The sequence below is a fragment of the Peromyscus californicus genome, unplaced genomic scaffold (assembly GCF_007827085.1).
Source record: "Peromyscus californicus insignis strain IS unplaced genomic scaffold, ASM782708v3 Scaffold_6__1_contigs__length_162567912, whole genome shotgun sequence".
Lineage (NCBI taxonomy): Eukaryota > Metazoa > Chordata > Mammalia > Rodentia > Cricetidae > Peromyscus > Peromyscus californicus.
In genome coordinates, this window is record NW_026294584.1 from 134,633,163 (window position 1) to 134,657,412 (window position 24,250).

Sequence of the window (24,250 nt, forward strand, 5' to 3'; positions counted from 1 at the left end):
AAAGAGGAGAGCACAGTGAGCTTCCTGTCTCATTATATACCCTTTCAATTATTTTCTATAAGTACATAAAAAGAAATATCATGAAAATGTATGTTAGTAAAACAGAAGTTAGTAAAATTTCTTGAATTTATTTGTAGAAACAAATATGAAACATCAACAACATTAAGAATTCCTTTTCTTCTACTCTGTCTTTACCAGCATTTGTCTTCATGATAATAGTCTTTCAACAAAGATGGTATGGAATTTCAACAGAGTTTGAGATTTGCATTTACATGGCTGCAAAGAACTTTTTTTCCCTTTATGTTTACTGGCCAGTCATAGTAATTCTTTCGGAACTGTTTAATTCATGTACCCATTTACGAACTGGACTAGTTTGGGGTACTTCCACTTTTTAGTTCTTTACAGATGCTAAGTATTAACCTCTCCGAGCTGTATCTCTGGCAGAGTTTTCCTCCTGGTGGCAGCAGTCTTTTCATCCTATAGATTGCTTCTTCTGCTATGAGCTTTGGGATTCTATCCAGCCCCACTTCTCAATTCTTGCTGTTACTTCATGAACTCCCTTTTCCTTTTCAGAAAATCCCTGCCCATGCTTACATCTGGAACTGCTTTCCCTACACTTTTCCTAGCAGTTTCCAAGTTTGCTTTCTTTCATCAAGGTCTTTGATCTATTGTGAGTTGATTTTTGTGTATAGTGAAAGATACAGATCTAATTGCAAACTTCTACTTGTGTATATCCTATTTTGCAGCACAATCTGTAAAGAAGCTGTCCTTTCTAGAATCTAGGTTTTGTGTGCTGTTAGCACCATCGTCAAAACTCAGGTGGCTGTCCGTGCTTCTGCCTGGGTCCTCTCTTCTAGTCCACTGGTCCACAGGTGTGACCTGTGCAGCTATGCACAGCTGTTGTCGCCACCACTCCACAGTGTAACTTGACATTTAGTAGTGGACACTTCTTGTATAGCTCTTTCAGCTCAGAATTATTCTGACTATTCAGTACTTTATGGTCCCATATGTATTTGGGGATGGTTTGTTCTGATTACATGAAGAACATCCCCAAAATTTTGATGGAAACTACAAGAAATCTGCAGGATTTTGGTAGGTAATAACTATCTTTACAATATTAATTATGCCAGTTTTTTAATATTCTACTGTCCTCTTTAATTTCTTTTACTGTTCAGCTTTTTTTGTTTTGTTTTGTTTTGTTTTGTTTTGTTTATTTTCAAAACAGTGTTTCTCTATGTAACCCCGGCTGTCCTGGTACGCATTTTGTAGACCAGGCTGGACTTGAACTTGGAAATCTATCTGCCTCTGCCTCTCAAGTGCTGGGATTAAAGGTGAGTGCCACCACCGCTCACTGTTCAGTTTTCTTTGTGCTGGTCTCTCACCTCCTTAGATATATTCCTCGGTAACCTAAGTTTTTTGGTTTGTTTTGAGCTATCATGAGTAGGATTGCTTTCCTGATTTCTAAGTATCTTCATTACTGGTACAGAGATAAGCTTGTTTTCCTCGTATTGATTGTGAATCCTGCTACAATGCTCCAAGTGGTTGTGAAATCTCAGAGTTTGGGGTTGACCATTTAGACTTTGTTAAGTACAAGATCATGTCATCTGCAAAGAAAGAAAGTTTGATGTCTTCCTTCTCTTCCTCTAAGTAAGACTTGAAGTACTATATTGAATAAGAGTGGGGAAAGTAGACCTCTTGTCTTGTTCCTACCCTCAGTCTCTCAAAATTTAGTAAAATACTGCTGCAGGTTTGACATGTTGAGGCATTTCCTTCTATTCCTAGTTTCTCCATTATCATGAATGAACACTAAATGTTTATAAAGTATTTCTTCTGCAATTACTGAAGTGATCATGTGAGTCTACATACTATATGTATTGATTTCCAGAGAGTCAATCACCCATACATCCATGGAATCAAGCCAATCTATTCACGGGAAATGAACCTTCTAATATATTGCTGAAATTGGTTTTAAGAAATTGAGAATTTTTGCATTCATATTCATCAGGGAAATTGCTCCATAATTTTATTTTCTTAAAAAATGTTTTTATCAGTCAGGTGGTGGTGGCATATACCTTTAATTCCTGCACTTGGGAGGCAGAGGCAGGCAGATCTCTGAGTTCAAGGCCAGCCTGATATACAGAGTGAGTTCCAGAACAGCCAAAGCTACACAGAGAAACCTAGTCTCAAAAAAAAAAAAAAAAAAAAAAAGTCTTTACCTGTGTGTGTGTCTCTGTGTGTGCACTCACTTACTAGGGTGCATAGTGGAGCTCAGAAGACAACTTCTGAAAGTTAGTTCTCTCTTCCCCCTGTGGATTCTGGGGATCAAACTCAGATCACGATGCCTGCACCACCAGCACTTTTACCCAATGAACCCAACTCTATAATTCTTCTTTTGCTATTGAGTCCTTATCTAGATCTGGTTTCAGTGTAAGGAACAGCTTCATAAACTAAGGCTGGTAGTGTTCCTTGTTTTTCTGATTCTTAGAACAGACTGAAAAGCACAAACGTTCATCTTTTTCACTTTCACTAAGTTTAAATGCATTTAATTTTAGTGAACATACATGACATTATTTGGTCCTTTAAGAAACAATGTCTCGAGCCAGGCTTGGTGGCACATGCCATTAATCTCAGCACTTGAGAGGCAGAGGCAAGAACATCTCCAAGTTTGAGGCCAGCCTGGTCTACAGAGTTAGTGAGTTCCAGGACAGCTAGAGCTGTTACACAGAGAAAGTCTCTCTAAAAACAAAAGAGAGAGAGAGAGAGAGAGAGAGAGAGAGAGAGAGAGAGAGAGAGAGAGAGAAAAGAAGGAGGAGGAGGAGGAAGGAAGGAAGGAAGGAAGGAAGGAAGGAAGGAAGGAAGGAAGGAAGGAAGGAAGGAAGGAAGGAGAAAAGAAACAATGTCTCTCTTACAAATGAATCATGATCAAAATAAAGGGTTCAGCCAGTTACGATGACAGGTGATCAATGCAAAGAAATTTTACAGTTTGTTAACATTTTTCCATTTTGAAACCATCCTGAAAGAAAATTGTATCTGGCTAGGCAAACCCCTTTAATCCCAGCACCAAGGAGGTGGGGGCAGAGGCAGGCAGATAGATGTCTGTAAGTCCAAGGCCAGCCTATTCTATATAGTGAGTTCTAGGGCCGTCAGAGTAAAGTCCTGTCTCAATTTAAAACAAATAAAAATAGCAAATCATATATGGAGTCACACTACTCTTATGGTAGTCCAGGAGAGCAAATATACCATCTTGATTCATATTTTACCAATAAAAAACTGGTAGTTACTAAAGTTAGCAAGAATGTGTTTGATTTCTTTGGAATTACCTTGGTTGGTATTTTAGTTAGGGTTTCTATTTCTGTTATAAACACCATGACCAACAGCAATTTGGGGAGAAAGTGGTTTATCTCACATATCTAGGTAATAGTCTATCACTGAAAGAAGTCAAGGTAGAAACTCAAGCCAGGCAGGAACCTGGAGCCAGGAACTGAAGCAGAGACAATGGAGGATGCTGCTGACTGGCTTGCTCTTCGTTGCTTGCTCTGCCTGCTTTCTTATAGCATCCAGGACCACCAGCCCACAGAGAACATAATCCAGAATAAGCTTGGCCCTCCCGTTCAAATCTTCAATCAAGAAAATGCCCCACAGGCCAATGTGGTGGTGGCTTTTCCTCAACTGAGACTCCCTCTTCCCAGGTGACTCTCACTCATATCAAGTTGACAGAAAACTGGCCAGCAAAGGTGGTTCAAGTGGTGTTTGCTGTTTCTTTTTCCTTGCTTTACCTTAGGTCATTACTGATTTACTTCGAAGGATATGTCTGATTCTTTCTAGTTCTTGTTTGCTGCTCTCGTCCTCTCATCAAATTTTTAGGATGCTATACTCTACAGCTATGACCCGCTTTCTCCCCCTTTCTCCCTCCTGTGTGTACAATTCTTTTAAGTATCTTCTGCAGTGCTGGTTTTGTGATCATTAATTGCTTTCATTTGTGCTGATCTTGAAATATCTTTATTTCTCCATCAATTAAAAAATATGTATTTGGTAGATAGAATAATCTTGTTTGACAGTTATTTTCAGGATTTAAAGTATAGAATTCTAAGCTTTCCTAGGTTTTAGGGCTTCTGCTGGGAGCTCTGAGATTATTCCAATGAGTTTGCCTTTGTAAACGAATCTGTGTTTTTCTCTAGAAGCTTTCAATACATTCTGTGCACTGCAGTTTTCACATTTGAACCAGGGCATATCCTGGGGCAGTTCTTCTCTGATCATGTCTGCTTGAGGAGTCTAAACATCTCTTAAATATGTCTGCATCTTTCCCTAGATGTTTTCTGATTTGATTTAACTGAGTGTTTACACTATGCCTCGAGTTTTTGTCTCAGTTCCCTTTTCTACCCAATGGACTCATTAGGTTGCTTTCTTATCCATGTACTGAAGTTCTCGGTTACTGTTGTCTAAACATACTTTGTCTCAAGTTCTAGCACTGATATTTTTCCTCAATGGGATACTGTATGCTGGTGAAGCTTTCCACTACATTTAAAAATTTTTTTTCCCATTCTTTTTTTCAAATTCTCAATTTTATTGCCTAATTTTTCTTCTATGTTTTTCAATTTCTCATCCACACTGCTGGTTTTCTCTTAGATCCCAAACACATTTCCTTATCACATTCATTTGTTTGTTTGAATCCTCTTTGAAGTACATGATTATTTCTAAATGTAATGTTTTAAATTCTTTGGAATTCCCACTATTTCATTATCATTGGTTTCAGTTATGAAGGAATTGTAGGGTTTGGGAGTTATCTAGCTTGCTTTTCCATACTGTTTTTGCATTTCTATGCATATGATGTGCATGTGAAGAGAGAAGAAGGTTTTTAAAAGTTTATTGCCCCCAACTAATGGGTAGTCTTCTCTTCAATTTATAATCAGCATTACTAATAGAGGACAGAAGCAGACAGTAGTAATGAAAACAATGAACTGATAACAAATCACACAATAAAGTGAAATGAAAAGCAATTAGGTACTTCGTTGGAACATGGTCCAAGAATAAAGTCTTGTGAGTAGAACTCTGAGTACTTGTGAGAAAACTCCAAGAAGTCCAAGAGTCTTGTGATCTCAGTTTTTTCAAAACCTGGAGTTGTTTTTAGTGCTCCTAAATGTATTTTTGTGCTCCTCCCAGACGTAGCAGATAGGAATGAGTTTATTTCAGGTGACTCATTCTAACTATTTGTTTATGTAGCTCTATGGAAAAAACATGTTTTGCCATATATGGCTTTGTCCTTGTGATGGCACACTTTACTCATGTGATTCTTATTAACCCTGAGAGTATAAATTGCCTGATGCTATGAATAAAGTTGGCTATTCCATGAGACTTTAGTCTGCCTCATTTATTGGCTCCACTGTGCCAGGTCCCACCACCTCTAGAGTGAGAGGATATTTGAGTTACATTCCCAGTGAAATGAGTAAACTAAAGGAGATAGAATACTATTAGGACAAACTAGAATTATTAAAGCTGAGCTTATTAATTAAAAAGACAAGAGGAGAAAATGAGCAAAGAGAAAGTACATTAAGAATGAGAGGGGGGCGGGGGAGAAAAAAAAAAGAATGAGAGGGAAAATGTGTTAAGTTGCAATTATGAGAAACAGTAAAGGAAACAATAGCTAAAGAAAAATAACTACCACAGTCTGGAATGGTGGTGCATGCCTTTAATCCTAGCATTCAAGAGGCAGTGGCAGGCATATCTTTGCGAGTTTGAGACCAAACTTGTCTACACAATGAGTTCTAGATCAGCCAGGACTGTACAGCAAGACCCTATCTTTAAAGAAAGAAAAAAAGGAAACAAAAAAAGACTAAAACTTAAAAAATGCAATAGTAAAACTAACAATAATATTACTGTGCTGGGTAGCTTTATGTCAACCTGACGCAAGCTCGAGTTATCTAAAAGAAGTGAACTGCAATTGTGAAAATGCCTCTGTAAGATTCAGCTAATTAATTTTTAATTAGTGATTGATGGGGAAGGGGACAATCCATTATGGGTGGTGCCATCCCGGGGCTGGTGGTCCTGGGTTCTATAAAAAAGCAGGATGAGAAAACCATGAGGACCAAACCAGTAAGCAGCAGCTATCTCTGGCCTCTACATCAGCTCCTGCCCTGTTTAAATTCCTGTCTAGACTTCTTTCAATGATGAACAGTGATACGGAAGTATAAGGCAAATAAACCATTTCCTCCCCAACTTGCTTTTTGGTCATAGTGCTTCAACGAAGCAATAGAAACCCTAAGTAAGACAATTACAATGTCAGTCAACATCTCTTCCGTGCTGTAATGATTGTGGTTTCTACAATCTGCTAAACTGCCTTCTGCAGCTGACTCTGCAGGAGAGAAAACAGGTGCGTATTGTTCTAACATACAGCAGTTTAGATCCGAAGTTCGGATTATATTTCCAGATAAATTGAACTCCTGACTCTCAGGGGAATGCCCCTCAAGCTACTGACATCCACTGAGTTGGAGTCTCAACATGGGGTGTGCTGAGTGATCAAGCTTTGGACCTGCACAGTTCAATGTGTAAGCTCTGAGGGACCTGTGCAAGCTTATATTACAACAGAATAGTCTCTGCTTACCAGGGCTTTTAACCAGTGTCCAGAAGTCCCCACCCTAAGTGCATCTGCACCTGCATCTTTATGTCGAGGACAGCAACTGTTCCTTGATCACATGACTCATTGTGTGCTTAGGCAGAGGAAGGAGAAGGGGAAGCTCCAAGATTTGGTAACAGTGGTGAAAGTTCTACTTTTCCTGTAGAGTGCTTTCATGGGAGCGTTCACCTCAGCACTGTCTCACTTCTAAGCTCCTTTCTCCACACAGATCCTTCTACGTAGTGTCTGTTTTTCGCACACTAGCAGACTCACGTAACATACAAGTTTTGCAGTAGCTTATCTTGAAGTTTCCTTTCTGCTTTAGTTTGCAGCAACAGCATGGGCAGAGGGGATTCTCCCCCTTCCTTATCACTTTGTTCAACGCTGTAAGCTGGTATCTATTGCTTCCTTTGTAAACCTACAAGTGTTCTAGACTTCACCTAGTTTCTTGGTATCTAATGTTCTGCAGCCTGCTCTCATCTTTCACACTCTCATTTTGCTCTGCAGTAAAGGATCCAGTATTTTCTTTCAGATTCATGAAGACACAGAACTTGTGTCTCTATGCTACCATGTTCTAAACCTTACACGGCTTAGAATCTTAACTTCATCAGTTTTCATTGTGGGGAGAAGGTAGTCCACCAAAGACAAGAAAAAGATGTTGTAAGTCTGGCTGAAGACCCCCTTTCTTTTCATGAGTTAGGCTTGAGAAAGATAATTCACCAAAATAGTATCTTTTCAAATGTAATACCTTAGGTCTTCAACTTAAGTATTAAAATTTCAATGAGAAGAAACAGAAGAAAATGTCTAATAAACCCTCTTCTTTATCACACAGTCTGTGATATACATTTTACATTTCAAAAGAAAGGTGAAGCCATCATGTATCAATCCCTGTAGATGAAATGCATCTTCTACACATACACAATCACGAGCTGCAGGGCTGTACAGCCAATACCGCGCAGTACTATGTGCAGCACATTCTGTGCTTGCATGAAATTATAGTGTCCTGTACCATCACAAGCCTCTTGGTATTAAGTATATACTAAGGATATAAAATATACTCTGTATTTGCACAATAACAAAATCATCTGTTGACACACTTCTCCAAACAGTCCCTTAATTATTAGTGACAGTATGAAGCAATATGAATAGCACAGTGTTGTAAAGAATCTGAAATATATGGCAATGGTGCTATAATATAATGGACCAAATATAATTCCATTAAAAAGACAAAAGGGGGTAATAGTAATAATACCATCTGATAATCATTTTCCTATGCCCTTATGCCACTTGGATTAACTCATTTAATCACTACATTTGATAATCATCCCAATTTTATAAAGGAAAAACTTACACATGAGAAACCTAGGAAAGCCAATCTGGGACTACATTTCAGTCTGGAGTTCATATAATATAGAGACAGGAAGATCAGGAATTTAAGACCAATATGAGTTACCTACTTAAACCCTGTCTGGGGAAAAACATACCTAAAGCACAACATCACACACAACTAAGTATCATCATTGCCTGCCTGAACCTGGGGCAACCATGTTCCCTGTACCTAGATCCCCATGAAAATATATAACTTGCCCTGTCTAGCACCAGCCATAAGGATCAAGAGATGGATGCTTTCATTAACAGGAACTACATATCATTTCACTACTATAATAAGAAAATTGCTAGGTAAAATGTATATGATATATGCAAGCTTATTAATTTTAATTCTACCATAATTTTTACACTTTAGTTTAAAATGTTACTGCTCATTTTACCCTGCTTAAGTTCTTAACTAAGACAACTCTAATAAAGTGCCAACAACATGAAAACAATTTCTCCCACCCTACCCCCCAGCTGCTCTTTACATCTTCAGAATTTCAGTGAAAACCTGCTCGGTTTAAGTTTTGCATTCTGAATAGTCTCATTATCTTCAGAAGCACAAAAGTCTGTGTCCACTGTCATGAAAAACTCATATTCTTCAAATCAAAACTAGATTTCGAGGCATCACGTTCCTGGAATACATTCTATCATTCTAGTCCGTTAGAATGGGAAATAGTGTTAGTAAGTGAGCCTCAATTACATTGGTTTTAGAGCAAGCATACTGACCTTGAAGTGAGACTGAAGGAAACAGCAAATCCAGGAAGAAAACGTGAAAGAGAAAGTTAGAAAGAATTAATGAGGACAATATTAAAAAATACTAACATTCATGAACAAGGTAAGGTATAAAACACAGAGAAAAGAAGACAAGACCATGCAGATTCTTCATAGGTGCTAAAAATCAGAATTCCAGATTTCAATAGATACATTTCCTATTAGAGTTTAATACTTTATTTCATGAAAATTCTTTAAAAATGGTTTTCCAAAATTGACCATTTCCTGTAGTGAAGAGTAAATTTCTTAAAGACAAGGGGGAAGGTGTCTATTCTCTCATTTAAATAGCTAGAACTAGCATTAGTGGGTGGTTTGTGTTCGTTTTTTTTTTTAAAACACTTCTTTGTGTACTTATTTTGTATGTATGTGTGTGCGCATATGTGGGCTATGCGAATGTGTAGAAATCAGAAGACAAATTTTAGGAGTCTACACTCACTCTACCATGTGCATTTCCAAGGATCAAACTCAAGTCATCAGGCTTGGTGGCAAGCATCTTTACCAGCTGAGCCATCTAGCCAGTCCCAGTATTAGAGGCTTTATAGTTTCAGTCAGATGAGTTTTTCTTTTAATAACTTATTTATTTATTTTGCCTGCATATGTATCTGTATAAGGATGTCAGATCCTGGAGTTACAGACAGTTGTGAGCTCCATGTGGGTGCTGGCAATTGAACCCAGTCCTCTAGAAGAGCAGCAGTCAGTGCTCTTAATCACTGAGCCATCTCTCCAGCTCCCCAGCTGAGTTTTTTAGATTCCACCTTAAGTCTGGTTACTCCCTCAGCACTCTATCTCATGGAGAGGACCCAATTCATCCCAAAGAAAAAGAACAACACAGACAGCTTTGGTTTCTCTTAGATTACAAATACCCTAGAAAAAATTTGAAATAATTTTCTCAAAGTGAACTTTTCCTTAATCATACCATTCCTCAATCTATATCTACTAAAATCCTTGAATAATACAATCTAACAGAAATAATGAACAAAAATGGCTCTATTTAAAAAATTCATTTCCAACACTGTTTAGCATTAAACCTACAAAGTAGCCATGTTAAATGGCCCTCTACAGCACGAAAGTTCTATGAGTCATTACTGCCTTTTATAATAGGCAGGCTTCTCTTTCAGAAAATTAGTCAGCATAACTGAAATAAGTACTACTTCCTCAGCAGTTAAGATTTATAATGCCCAATGTCATCATGATTGCTTTCATGACCTAATTTTTACTTTAGGAATCAGAAACAGAGCATTCATCTCTTTCTGCCCCCTAACTGGAGACACATTGGAACCAAGTGCCTCACATTCCTACCACAATGCCTTTCCACCATGATGAACTATACTCTCAAACTATGAGCCAAAACAAACCGTTCTTCCTTTAAATTGTTTCTTGTAAGAAATCTGGTGACCACAACTAAGTAACTAATACAGTCAATTGCTACCAAGGAGTGGGGCTGTTGATGTAATAAACTTGACCATGTGGTTCTCTGGCATTTGGAACTGATTTGTAAAAGTAATGTGGAAGAGATTGAAGCAGGACGCTAGAGAAGCCCTAATATGTAAGCCAAGATTAATGGGCCGTTCTGGGAAGAATTTCAATGCAGATGGTAAAGGCCTAGTTCAAAAGGTTTCGGGGGAAATGAAGACTATCAGAAAGTAAGTGGGCTAAAGCCCACTCACATCTCAAAAACTTGTCTTGTGTTCTGCCTGTGTCCTACAAACTAAAGTTAGGGTGAATTCAAAAGTAATGGACTAAATTTCTACATCACCTAACATCCAGACTGACTGATCTTCCTCATATTTACAGTGAAACAGAGCAGAAATACATAGAAAGATATTTCTTAAACATATGCACGTAGGCAAGGAAAGGCACATGAGTGAGTTTAAACTTACAGACAAGGTGAGAGTGAAGGAAGTAGGTGTGATTATTAAAGTGATTAATGCAACTAGAGGAAAGCTCACACTTGAACAATAGGAAAGGTTCCTTGAGGACAAGGCCCCAAAGCTTGCAAAAATGCATTCACTTGAAACAGAAGACTGAGCTGAGAGTGGAAATAAAAGGACTAAAACCAGCTACCTAGGAAAATGGTTTCCCAGGCTCAGCTGCCAAAGCACAAAGGCATCAGAGCCATGGATGGGTCACACCCTGTCCTTGCAGCAGAACATGGCAGCACTGTCCACGTAGCTTGCAGATACACAAGAGTCAAGTGTGGAGGTGTCATAGAGGCTTACATTAAGATGCCAGAACAGCTGGGCGGTGGTGGTGCACGCCTTTAATCCCAGCACTCCGGAGGCAGAGCCAGGTGGATCTTCACAGAGATCTGGGCTACCAAGTGAGTTCCAGGAAAGGCGCAAAGCTACACAGAGAAACCCTGTCTCGAAAAACAAAAACAAAAACAAACAAACAAAAAAAGATGCCAGAACAAAACTGAGGCTGGGCTGTACACAGCAGAGTTAGACTGCCTGCAAAGGGACCTTAAAAAGACAAAGGTAGGAAGTGAGTTGGAATGGAGACTCCAGGATGTAGAAGATGCCAGGACTGTGAGACTTCGACTAAGGGAAAGCTATAGGCAAAGAGTACAGTCGACCTGAGAGAGAAACTCTTGTAGCACAGCTGAAGGGTGGGGCTACCCAAGGCTGTAAAGAGTCCAAATGATTCCATCACAAGCCAGCAAACAAATGGAACTGTAGCACCCGGTGTTTGCCCAACAAGTTTCAGTGTTACTTTGGTCCATCTTTACACATTGTGTTCAAGGGGCTCTGCAGTTAGGAGTTTGTCTTGGTTCGCTAAAAGCTATTTATTTGTGTATGTCTGTGCATGTTCACATGTGCATGCCATAGCACATGTGGAGACAGGAGTCGGAGCTCTCCCTCTACCATTAGATGCTGGGGCTCCAATTCAGGCTGCCAGGGTTTGCAGCAAGTGCCTTTGCTCAATGAGCAACCTTATTCCTTAGACTAATGGCTTCCAAGCAATATTAGAACTACTGAGATTTTTGGTCATTACTATAGATAAAAGTAAAGGTATCTTGCATTATGAGATATCTATAAGCTCCATAAGCCTCTGAAGAACAGCAATAGAATGCTATAATGTACTGACAAGGGAGGAGACATATGATAGTTAATCTTTATTGCCAATGTGATCAGATTTACAGCCATATTTGTGATGAGATATTCAGAGAGGTTTAGCCAAAAACTCTACCCACTGGCTAGAGTTGCAGACTGAAGAAGAAGGAAAACAGAGAGGGGGGGGGGAATGTTTTTAAAATGGGAAGAAAGCAAAGCATTAACATTTATTTCTATCAGCTTCCTGAATGCCAATGCAATGTGACCAACCCTCTCATACTGCCCTTGCTCCCTGCTATGGTGGACTATATCCTCAAGCTGGGAGTCAAAATAAAACCTTTCACATCTTAACAAAAAAGGAAAAGAAAAAGAAAATAATTTCATGTGTCAGCAAAACTTCAATTTGTTATTTAATTTTTTTAAAAATTGTGCTTTACTGTACAAGTCTAATTCAATATACACTTAGAGACAAGGTTTAAAAGTCATATGGGATTTTAAAAAAGATAATACCTCCATTATTTAAAATAAAATGAATAAAGACATGAAATGAAAACAGAGAAATGAGCCAGTAGTGCACACTTGTAATTCTGAGGCAGGAAGATCAAGAGTTCAAAGCCTACGGGGACTTCAGAGAGACCCAGACTCAAATAAAGGAGTGGCGTGCTTGGGAAATGGCATCATGGGTAGCGTGCTTGCTGCACACGCATGAGGGTCTGAGTGTGGCCCCCGAGCACTCCTGTGAAAGCTAGGAAAGCTGACCCACATATCACTCTACTGTTTGGGGAGAGCACATCACTGGCTTTCAGGCTTTGCCCAAATCAGGAGCCCCAGGTTTAGTGAGAGACTTTCCTTATCTCTGAAAAATAAAGTCACCAGCCAGGCAGTAGTAGCATACACATTTGATCCCAGCATTCGAGAGGCAGAAGTAGGTGGATCTCTTTGCGTTTGAAGCCTGCCTAGCCTACAGAATAAGTTCAAGGACAGTCAGGACTACACAGAGAAACCCTGTCTCAAAACCAAAAACAAACAAAACGTTACCAGAGAGCAACAGGGGAGATGTCTGATGTCTAAGGATAAAAATGTCTACCTCCTTTAGGCATACTTGACACTAAGATATATTTTAGAAATTTGTAGGAATCCACAGGCCTTTATCATATATCAGACAGTGTCAAATACAAAGTTTAAAGGCAAAGATTGGTCAATCTATAGATAAATAACAGTTCCTAATGATCTTTAACTATCGTTGCTTAGGATACAAAAAGTCAAATAATTAGAATCAGTAATAAAATTAACATCTAAAGACACAGTCTTTCTAAAGGACATGGGGGAAAAAATCTAAGCATATTCCTAAATGAACAAATAAAATCTTATTTTTACCCAATGTATTTATCATGAGCCATTATGTTATCCGAGCATCAAAATACACCTCTTCATGGGGTTGGAAAAAAGGCTCAGCAGTTAAAGCATTTGCTGCTCTTACAGAAATCCTGGGTTTGGTTCCCAATACCAAAATCAGGTGGCTCACAACCTCCTATAACTTATTTCCAAGGGATCTAAAGACCTCTGATTTCCAGGGGCACTTGCATGCAGGCACTCATATATCAATAATTTTTAAAAAATTAGTAAGCATATATTTATAATTTTGCATACACACACCTCTGAATGAGCACATTTCAGGGCTAAACATTTACACATTGAATTATACTTTAATTAATATTAATTATATTGACTCTTCACAGTTTTAAGGGAAAAAAAAAAAAAAAACAAAGACAAAGCCATAACAAATTTTTCAGGTGCTGAACCCACTAGGGACTTTGGGACGAAGATCAACAAATGACAACAGGAAGTGATGGAAGGCCTAAGTTTGTAAAACTATGTAATTTGCCCTCCTATTACATGAGAGAATGAAATTGATAAAAAAGACCAAAGCAAGCAGCTTACTCAGAAAGAAGTTGAAGCAAACAGGATCAGGTGAAAAAGCAGTCACGTGCAGGTGAATTATGCACACATCTTTCCTTTCCTTTAGGCCCCTTCATTTCTTTAAATAGACTGCTCTCCTCCCAGAATCTTCCCGTGTGCTAAGACTGCAATCGTGTGTAACTACACCCTTCCTCCTCTACTCTTCGATGCCATGCAGGCATACTTAAACAGCACTGTGTTTACCATGTCCACAGCATTTTGTAGTTTCTCCACTTGGCTTTGTACCTCCATTCACACTCTCAGGAAACACACAATGAGCTCTACCTTATGTCACTCAACTGGGATTAAGAAATAAGCACTATTTCCACATTTTGGAATATGATGGACATAATCATTCTTTTGAAACGGCTTTTTCAGTTAAACTGAACCAAGTGTTTCTATTCTTATCTATTTACAACTGTAGGTCCAAGGAGGTTGCAGCAGCCTACAGTATGATCTATTGCATCAAACAAAAATCTGAAGTACTGGAAAAGGAAAATATAACGTATACATTTCATCTAGTAGAATTATTTGAAATCTAAGTGAGAATGAAGGCCTGAGAGTTCAGGCAAGACAAATTTTTAAAATACAAACAAAATACCTGACCAGGGAATTAGGTATCTCATTGTATGACTAAAAGCAAATATATCATTCTTGTAACAGAGATGAGGGTTATACTCAAAAGGGTGAAAGGGCTAAAGGTGGATTAGAGGTAGGGATGTGGAAGCAAATTGGATAAACAGTTGTGGTTTGAATGAAAATGACCCACACAGACTCATCAGAGTCGCATTATTAGAGGTATGGTCTTGTTGGAGTGGGTGTACCCTTGCTGGAGGAAGTATGTTATGGGGGGGGGGGGGGAGTTTGAGGATTCAGAAGCTCAAGTCAGGTTCAGTGTTTCACTCTCTGCCTGCTGCCTGCAGATCCAGATGTAGAACTCTCAGCTACTTCTCCAGCACCATGGCTGCTTGCATGCCACCACGCTTCCTGCCATGGTGATAATGGACTAAACCTCTGAACTATAAGGAGCCCCAATGAAATGTTTTCCTTTATAAGAGTTTGCCATGGTCATGGTGTCACTTCACAGCAATAGAGCACTGACTAAGACAACAGTCAATTCTTTAAGGAGCTTCACTGTGAAGTACAGTGAAGAGCTGGGGCCACAGTATGCAAGAGATGGCTTCCATGCTAATTAGGGGAGGGTTCTAGCAGAGGAGCTGAAGCTGGGAGTTTATGGGAATGCTGAGTAACAGACAAGGTCTCTATGACAATGTGGAGCTCACTGAAGAGAGTGACTGTCCAAAGGGAAGGGACAGAGTCTTTCTACCATTGTGACCAAGAAAAAGGAGCAATAATCAATAAAAACAGACTCGTAGATTTGGAAAATAAACAAGGATCTTGGCTAATAATTTCTGTGCTTTATGTTTTAAAGCAGGCAATGAGGAGAATGTAGAAACAGATGTTGGGATGGGAGATAGCTCAGTCAGCAAAACGCTTGCTTGCTATGCAAGCATAAAAACCTGAGTTCAACCCTTAGAACTCATTTAAAAAAAAAAAAAGCCAGGCATATTTTTAACACATGCCTGTAATCCCAACATTATGGTGGCAGTGACAGGCTGATCCCTGGCCAGCCAACCTAGCCTAATCAGTGAATCCTAGACCAAGTAAGTGACCTTGTTGCCAAAAAATAAGGTGATGGTGCCTGAGGAATGACAGCTGAAGGCTGACCTCTGGTTTCCAAACATGCAAATGTGAATTCACACTCAAATGTACACTTTGTGGACATGCACACACATGAATGCACAATCTAGAAGTTGAAGAATTAAAAAGAAAAGGAAAAGAGGCTGATAATAATGTTTGGTGAACCTGATGATCATCACTCCCAAGTTCACACTATTGAAAATACAGGCACAGACTGAAGAAAAAAGGCAGATCCAGAGAGAAATGGCATAAGAGCCCTGATCAAATCTTGACAGCAGGCTCCTTCTAAATCAAGGGGGCTAATCTGTAGATTTCCCTGCATTCCCCTGATTGGTAGAGCCCACAAAGACTGCCAGATGGCACAGCCAAAGGAGTAGCTCTTTGAGAAATTCCAAAGCAGTTGGGAGAGTGGCAGTTGATGTCCTGGGTCAAAGGTTCCCAGTACAACTACACTGTTGCAGAAAGACAGGTACAAGGGACTCTGAGCTGTGACCTAGCAGCAGAGCAACCTAACTGCCAATAAATCACTTTAGAAGTAAGTCTTTTGAGCAGAATTAGGTCTCAGGTTTTGTTTTTTTTTTCCAACATAATGTTTGAATTGATTATTTGAAAATTTCATATATTGCACCCTGATCACACTCATTTCCCAGTCCTCCTCCGAGGTGCAACCCTCATCCTTGTGATTTCCCACACACAAAAAAAAAGGAAGAAAAAGTATATATATACCAAAAATATATATACCAATTTGTGTTGACCATATACTCACTGAAGTATGGAGTATGGCAACTCTCAGTGGCCAGCCCCTAAAGAAAACTACACTTCAGTTTTCTTAACTAAAACACAATAATTATGCCCAGTCCATAATTGTCAGTTTATAGTAAAGAGCCTGGCACACAAGTGCTTATCCAGAGTGTTATACTCCCTTTTCCTCACCTATTCCTTTGGCCCTTCTTTGCCATCGACCCCCTTCGCCAGACCCATCAGCAAGTGCTGTACCCATCAGCTCACTCTGGAGGCTCCCACTCCTGCTACTTGTGCATGAACTGCTCCAGTGTTGGCTGGCACTTAAAGAGTGGTAATGCTCACACAGTACACATATATAGTGCACATATATAGACTCTTAAATGGAAGGAAAACTACAAATTTGAATACTACATAGCAAAGTGGTAATCTTCAAAGAGGAAGGACAATGTTTCGTGGGTACAGAGTTTCAGTGTGAGAATATAAAATGGTTTGGTAGATGAGTAGGGTTGATGGTTATGTATTTTTTTAGTTTCTCGAGACAGGGTTTCTCTGTGTAACTGCCATGGCTGTCCTAGAACTCACTCATGTAGACCAGGAGAGCCTCAAACTCACGGAGATCCGCCTGCCTCTGCCTCCCAACAGGCTGAGATTAAAGGCATGTACCACCACCACCTGGTTCAACAATAGAATTTATACTAGGAATATTTTACCATAATAAAACCCTCAAAGCATCTATTAACTATTGTAAGCTTAAATGATTGGTCTCCATCATATAAAAGATATGTGTAAGTTAAAGCAGGACAAATCATATTCCTATAATCTAGCACTCCAGAGGCTGAGGCAGGAGGACAACAAATTCAAAGCTAGCCTGGGCTACACTATGATACCTTGTTTTATTTCAAAATAAAAATAAAGAGCTGAGGGAGATTATTATCTATCATATGTGGGGGCCTGGGTTTGATTCCTAGTAAAGCACAAGCAAGCATGTGCGCACACATATGTGTGCATGCATGCATACACACACACACACACACACACACACACACACACACACACACACACACACACAGAGGAGGGGAAGGGAGACAGAGAAAAAGAGACACAAACACAAGTACCCAATTATCTTCCAAACAAACGAATGTACAGATGGTACACCTAACTCACTAGCACAAAGCCTGCACTGTACCTACAGTCCATGAACTGTCACTGCTAACATTACTATACATTTATGGTGGCAGCTGTACCTCAAGAGCTGCACACAGAACACAGTGAACATAAGTAATGTGCCCTGTGTGCTTAACAGTAAGAAAAACAAGGATGTGTATTTTCTTCTTAGTTTCGGGAAATTTCCTGGCAAAGAGATAAAGTATAAAGATTTCCATAATAAACCTAGAATAGACAGACACAATGGGAATTTTTTATGTAATTAGGTCCACATTATGCTGATACGCCATCCTGGATAATATGGGCTTGTAAATATTGAGTTTATAGCCCCGAGCACTTACTCCCTAATCTAGCAAGAAAATGAGACATTACATTTATAATTTTTACACAGCAGGACTGCTTAGTGGCCAGAGGCTCTAGGCTGAACTGGAGAGAAAGGAAGTGCATCATGGGAAGGCAATGACTGCTTGTGGAAAGGAGCTGAACTGGCAAAACTCTGAGAGATGCTAATTTAAACCTGAGCAGGTGCTGGGCTTTGTGGGTGGTTAGACTGCTCAGAACCTGTTCTCGCTTTCTGACCCCAACTTCTCTTTGCTTTGCTTTCCTTCCTAGGGTGCTGCCAAGAGCTCTGATCTCTAGTTCCACCAGTTCCTAGAATCAGAAGATATGGAGTCTGTATTGATGATTGGAGTAATCCCTGTGCTGTACTCAGCAGCAGGTGACAAGTCTGGCTACTATGCTGGGCGGACACTGTGGTTAGGACTAATCTCAGTGTACAGCCTGGTGGTGTATGTAGTCCGGATGCCATGGTACCCCATCTACGAAGATTTCAAATGCCATGGAAATATCCCCTACCCTTGCCTTATGGAGTGTTTTGAACAAATGTTTACCGTTCCTGTTTCAGAATTGTGGTGCTACTTCTACTTCATCTTCATAATCCTCTTTTGCCTCATGGAATTCTTCATGGCTCAGATTCGGCATAAGCACAACAAGGATAAGATGAAGTTCACGCAGCACGGATCAGAGAACCCAGTGGAAATGGAGAAGGGCTCCAGGAAGGCAATCAAGAAACAGAGCCCCTCTCAGAAGATATCCTTCCTCAAGTTCCACCAGGAAAAGGAAATATTATATTTGAATCTGTTCCACATCCTCCTGCAGGTCAGCATCCAGACTGTGTCTTTCTGCCTGCTCGCAAACATACACCTGCCCCTCATAAGTAAAAACAACTTTCATTGTAGCACCGATGGCTGTCCTGGTCCCTATCACTGCGTCATCTGGGAAATCTCTGAGAAGGAGCTGTCCATGTACATACTGGGCATCTTCTCTATCATAATCATCATCCTTGGCACAGGCTCTTTTGTATACAGCATCTACCACCACTTGCTGATGGTCCGTTCAGTTTCCAAGGTTTGAATTTTTTGACATTTATGAGAAACAACACTTTACTTTAAAGTCTTTTCTACCCCAGACCAGGTAGTTTGGGTTCCTACACATTTTGTTTGGGGCAGGGCCTGCTCTTGCTAACCTTCTTTCGATTTTGATTTGAAAACAGTAAAAGTTTGCTGTTCTCCTTTTTCTGTTCTAAGGCCCGGCTGGGATAATCTAATTCTAGAAGTAAAACCAAACCAAACCATGCCTAACAACTGACTACCGGGCATTAGTACACAATAACTCATTTCCTTCACACTGTCACCTATAAGGTGACATCCTCACTTTTCCCTGACGCCTAGGAAGACAGGCAGCTAGTAAAGACCACCTGCAGTCAGCAAGGGAGGCCGATTTTAAACTAGGTCTCCAGGGCCCTAACATGCACCCTCCTGGGGCCGTTTGCTGTGCGGCTGAGAAGCAGAGCTTGTTTTTACTGTGAATTCTACTGAAGAGAGAGCAAGGAAAAAAAGTGGGGGCACTGTGCCAGGATGTAGGGACACCCTTTTAAGTAGCTAGTCAGAGACAAAAGACCCAGGAAGCTAAATCCAAATAAGTTATACATAACCTGAAAGTGACCATCTGGGAAAAGCACCGAGTGAACACAGCATGTCGGACAAGACTTCTCATCAACTTTCAAGTCACATTCCAACACAGACAAGGCTGGCTCTACAGGGTGACACTGCTTTCATAGACCTTAAAGGGGCAGACCTGGAGAGTGGACTCGGTGCTAGAACTTCGGGAGACCACGAGTGGAAGGAGTAAGGAAAGAGTAGGAGCAAGAGAATGGCCAGGAGAGACATTGGGCGTGAGCTGGTGAAAAGTCAGAGACAATTTCACCCATGGGTTTGAGGGAGGGTATGTTATTATGCCCATAACATAATCTTCTACAACATCTACAAAGATGCCTTGTGGTCATTTTCTCACAATGATGAACACATTCACTCAGCATACTGGGTCTTAATGTGGGCCAAGTACTGGAGCATAGATAATGTTGATGATCTGAAGAAGCAAACTTTAGAGAAGTGGTTCTCAACCTTCCTCATGCTGCGACTCTTCAATACAGTTCCTCAGGTGTGATGACCCCCAACCACACAATTATTTCATTGCTACTTCATTACTGTAATTTTACTACTGATATGAATTGTAATGTAAATATCTGACATGCAGGATATCTGATATGTGATGCCCAAAAGGGCCATAATCCACAGGTTGATAACCACTACACGAGAGGAAGAAGGCAGTAAATATCAATAGGAAAAGAGGCCAAAATGTATCCCAAAACTCACAAGCTGCCTAGCCCCAGAATCAAGCCAGAGGCATTTTCTTCGGGGAAGGGTCTAACTCAATCAATAGTCAGACTAAAACAAACAAACAAACATACAAACATACAAACAAGCATACAGGTAGGAATTAAATCTATGTGGACTTGCAGCTGGAGAGGTGGCTCAGAAGTTAAGAGTACTGGCTGCTCTTCCAAAAGAACTAGGTTCGATTCCCAACACCCCCACGTGGTAGATCACAGAAATTGGTAACTCCAGTTACAGGGGGCCTTCTGGTGTCTGGGGGCACTATACAAGTGGTGCCCAGACATACATGCAGGCAAAACACATCAAAATAAAAATTTACACAACACATACACACACACACACACACACACACACACACACACACACACACACACACACACACACACGGGCATTCTAAAAATAAAGCCACTGCTTTTGGCTATGTGTGTGGTGTATTATTTATGTGTGTACTAGTGCACAAGACCATTCGGAAGCCAGGGGAGGACATCAGGCATCCTGATCTATCACACTGTTTTATTACCTTGTACAGGGCCTCTCACTGAACATGGGGTTCCTGTTTTAGCTACACTGGCTGGACAGCAAGCCCTACCTCCAGTGACCTTCCTGTCTCTATCTCCACAGTGCTAGAGTTACAGGTATACATATGGCTACATCTGATTTTTTTCCCTACTGGGGATTGAGCTCAGGTCCTCATACATACCCACTCTTACCCACTGAGCCATTCCCTTGGCCCTCCTACAAGTAATTAAAACAGTACTCATAATACTTATTATTCAAAAGTGATTCAGTAGAGACAAGCTCCAATTACAGGATGGCCACATATTGCTTCTACTTCTAGCCATTTAAATTCCAATTTTTCTTTGGTTTATTGTTTTGTTTGTTGGTTAGTTATTTGTAGTTTTGTTTCTTTATGGGTCTTCTGAGACTATGTCCTCTATGTAGCCCAGATTGGCCTAGAACTTTCATTGCTCTTTCCTCAGCCAATACTAGGTTTTTTTGGTTTTGAGTGTAGCCTTTAACAGCTGAGCCATCTCTCCAACCCCTCAGCCAGTACTAGGTTTATAAGCATGTGTCACCATGTCATACTCCCAAGCTTTAACAAGACAAAAACGACAACAAAAAGATACACGCCGGGCGGTGGTGGCGCACGCCTTTAATCCCAGCACTCGGGAGGCAGAGCCAGGTGGATCTCTGTGAGTTCGAGGCCAGCCTGGACTACCAAGTGAGTTCCAGGAAAGGCGCAAAGCTACACAGAGAAACCCTGTCTCGAAAAACCAAAAAAAAAAAAAAAAAAAGATACACACTTTATATATGTTCAAATTGTTTGTTTCCACTATTAAAGGAAGCGGTGGGATCTAGCTACACTACAACATAAAATCCCAATCTGAACTGGCTTAAATAATAGTAAAGCGTATTGTTTAGAGATGGGAGCTTCAGAAACAGTCCCTTTGGGTTCCAAGTTCTGTCTCTCCATAGTTTTCTCTTTTCTTTTCTTAGTATGATTTCATTTTGCTTCTTTAAAATAACATATTTTGCAATATCTACAACAACCAGTTGAGATCAAGTAAGAGTCTGAATCTTTATGCAGTAGTGAGTCCTTCCCTCATCTTCCAGTATCAGTAACAGACTCCAGAAAATGAATCAAGAATATGATATGTGTTCTAGACTCCATGTCATTCAAGAGGAGCCTCAGCACTTTCCTAGCTGGTGGCCTACTAAGCTTTCCTAATTCCTCTCTTTTTGCAAGCAATAATAAATTAAATAGTACTTTCAATTCATTTCATGCAGATTTCAGAGTATGTGTACTGGTTCTTCTGAGAGGTTCAGACATAATGTGCTCTCTTAGGGACAGCACTGTCTTTCTAGAGAAGATAGCACTAATAAATGTATAACTATTACATGTGGAATTGCACCTTGAAGAGCCAGGAGGGCTGAGTAGGAACTTTGATACTGCCAATTTTACCTGGCTTGTTTTCCTACCTGTAAGATAAAAGGATTAGATTATCTGGAAGATGCAGGGGGAAGACCTAAGCCTAGGTCACCAGTCAAGGTCTTTTCTTCTGACCCAGACCTTCCCTTTTCTTATGATGAAAGACACAAGAAAGAGAACAACAAAGATTCAAGACAACATGAGCAGAAGCAAGTGTGCCTCCAGCTCCAGTCCTAGTTCTTCTGCTTGCAGCTACGAGCAGAGATGGAGGTCTACCCAGACTGAAATGTTCTCTGTGCTCTTCTTGACTGTCACCCTCAGGATGGTGGTTTCACCTTAGGCTGAGAAAAGGTACACCATAGTTCTGTGCATCATGCCCAGACATGAGACTATCCGAGAGAAAGAGTAGGCCACTTTTCTTCTTGCTAGTCTTTCTCCATAGGAAAAGCATTTCCCAAAGCCTCCTGTAATTTTTCTTGAATCACTGATGCATTACATGCTGAGTACATACTTAGTTACCAGAAACAAATACAAATACACTGATTCACTAAACAAATCAGGATCAATTCCAGAAGCAACAATACTGGGACATACACAAACTGGGGAGATTTTAGAAGAAAAATTAATTTCAACTAACACAGAGCTGAAAAACAAAATATGACATAAGGCACAGGAGACAATGCCCCAAGGTACTACTAACACATGAGTATTTAGGCAGGCAAAACCAATCCTTCTGAAATGTGAAAAAAATTCCACCTGATTTCTATCATTTCTTTTTTCTCTAAATTAAACACCAGAAAAAGTCTATTCATTAGGAATCTACATGGAAACTCATGCCAAGTGCAGAAAATAAATTTAAAATTACAGAATTCAGTTTTCTGAGGTATGCTGGTAATCTTTTTCCAAATGTGACACAGACTCAAGTTATCTGGAAAGAGGGAACCTCGACTGAAGAATTACCTCCATCAGATTAGCACGTAGACATGTCTGTGGGGCACTTTTTTGATTAATGATTGATATGAGAGAACTCAGCACACTGTGGGTCAGTGCCACCCCCATGCAGGTGGTCCTGGACTGTGTAAGGATGGAAACTGGGTGAGTCACCTGAGAGCAAGCCAGTACACAGTGTTCCTCCATGAGCTCTGCTTTGGTTTCTGCCTTCAGGTTCCTGCTTGAAAATCTGCCCTGGCTTCCCTCAATGATGAACTGATCTATGTAAGAATAGAAGAAAGTGTGTGCACACAAACATGCTGTGGAAAGGGAGATGTTCAAAGATCAAGATGAACGAAAATGTGCACAATCTATATTCTTGGAAGCTCTAGTAATTTTGAAAACTAGATTTAAAGAATTTTATCGAAGGGGCTGGAGCGATGGCTCAGTGTTTAAAAACAATGGCTGTACTTCCAGAGACCCAGGATAGATTCCTGGCACCCACATGATGGCTCAAATTCATTTGTAACTCCAGTTTCAGGGGATCCAATGACCTTTTCTAAGCTCCAAAGAACCAGACATGCATGTGGTGCAGACACATACATGTAGACAAAAAACTCATACACATAAAAATAAATAATCAAGAACTATAGAATATACAGAGAGTTAATATCAAACTAAAGAGATATACAGGCAAGAATGAAACCCTATTATTTACATTTTTGGTTCACTGAAGGAATCAAAGTCTATGGATACAGAATAGGAGAAATAGTAATTTGAAAGGAAAATATCAAGCCTATTACTAACTCCCAAAATTTAAATCCTAGTAAACAATTTAAAGATGATGTCTGATAATTCCTAGCTTTGAAGAAAATGAAAAATAAATTATTCCTAAAACAAGTTTCTAAAGATCTATGTGAATTAGTGACTTCATCCAGTCACTGTCAATCTTTGTGGGTATCCAGAAGAATATGTTGACTATGAAGTTCTACAGGAAAAGGTATTTGTATGTGTACTTGTGAGATTATTTTAAATAGACCATGTAAGTAGAGATGGTAATAACAGACTATATACTTGATCTTCAGTATAAAAGACAAAATATATTCCAAGACAGCTATCTATCCGGCAGGATCTATTCAAATGCAACCGACTGTAAAGATTTCAAAATTCAAACCTGATAAGAATCACCTTTGATTTACCATGGTCTCCTATTCCTTGTTCTCCCTCTCTGTTGTTGATCCAGCTGGGATCTCCCGCTCCCCCAAGCTCTCTTTCCCTC

The 24,250-nt window shown here is 39.9% G+C and overlaps 1 protein-coding gene across 12 annotated transcripts in view; it reads right to left on the minus strand.

Annotated features, from left to right (window-relative positions):
- Erc1 (ELKS/RAB6-interacting/CAST family member 1) overlaps positions 1 to 24,250 on the minus strand; it is a 338,915-nt gene that overhangs the window by 194,362 nt on the left and 120,303 nt on the right. For 8 of the 12 annotated variants that reach the window (XM_052719643.1, XM_052719639.1, XM_052719641.1 and 5 more), the window contains one exon: positions 8,711 to 8,722. The exons of the other annotated variants lie outside the window; for them this stretch is intronic. In XM_052719643.1, the coding sequence (XP_052575603.1) occupies positions 8,711 to 8,722 (12 nt within the window). The remainder of the gene's footprint in view (positions 1 to 8,710; positions 8,723 to 24,250) is intronic. 12 annotated transcript variants of the gene reach the window in all.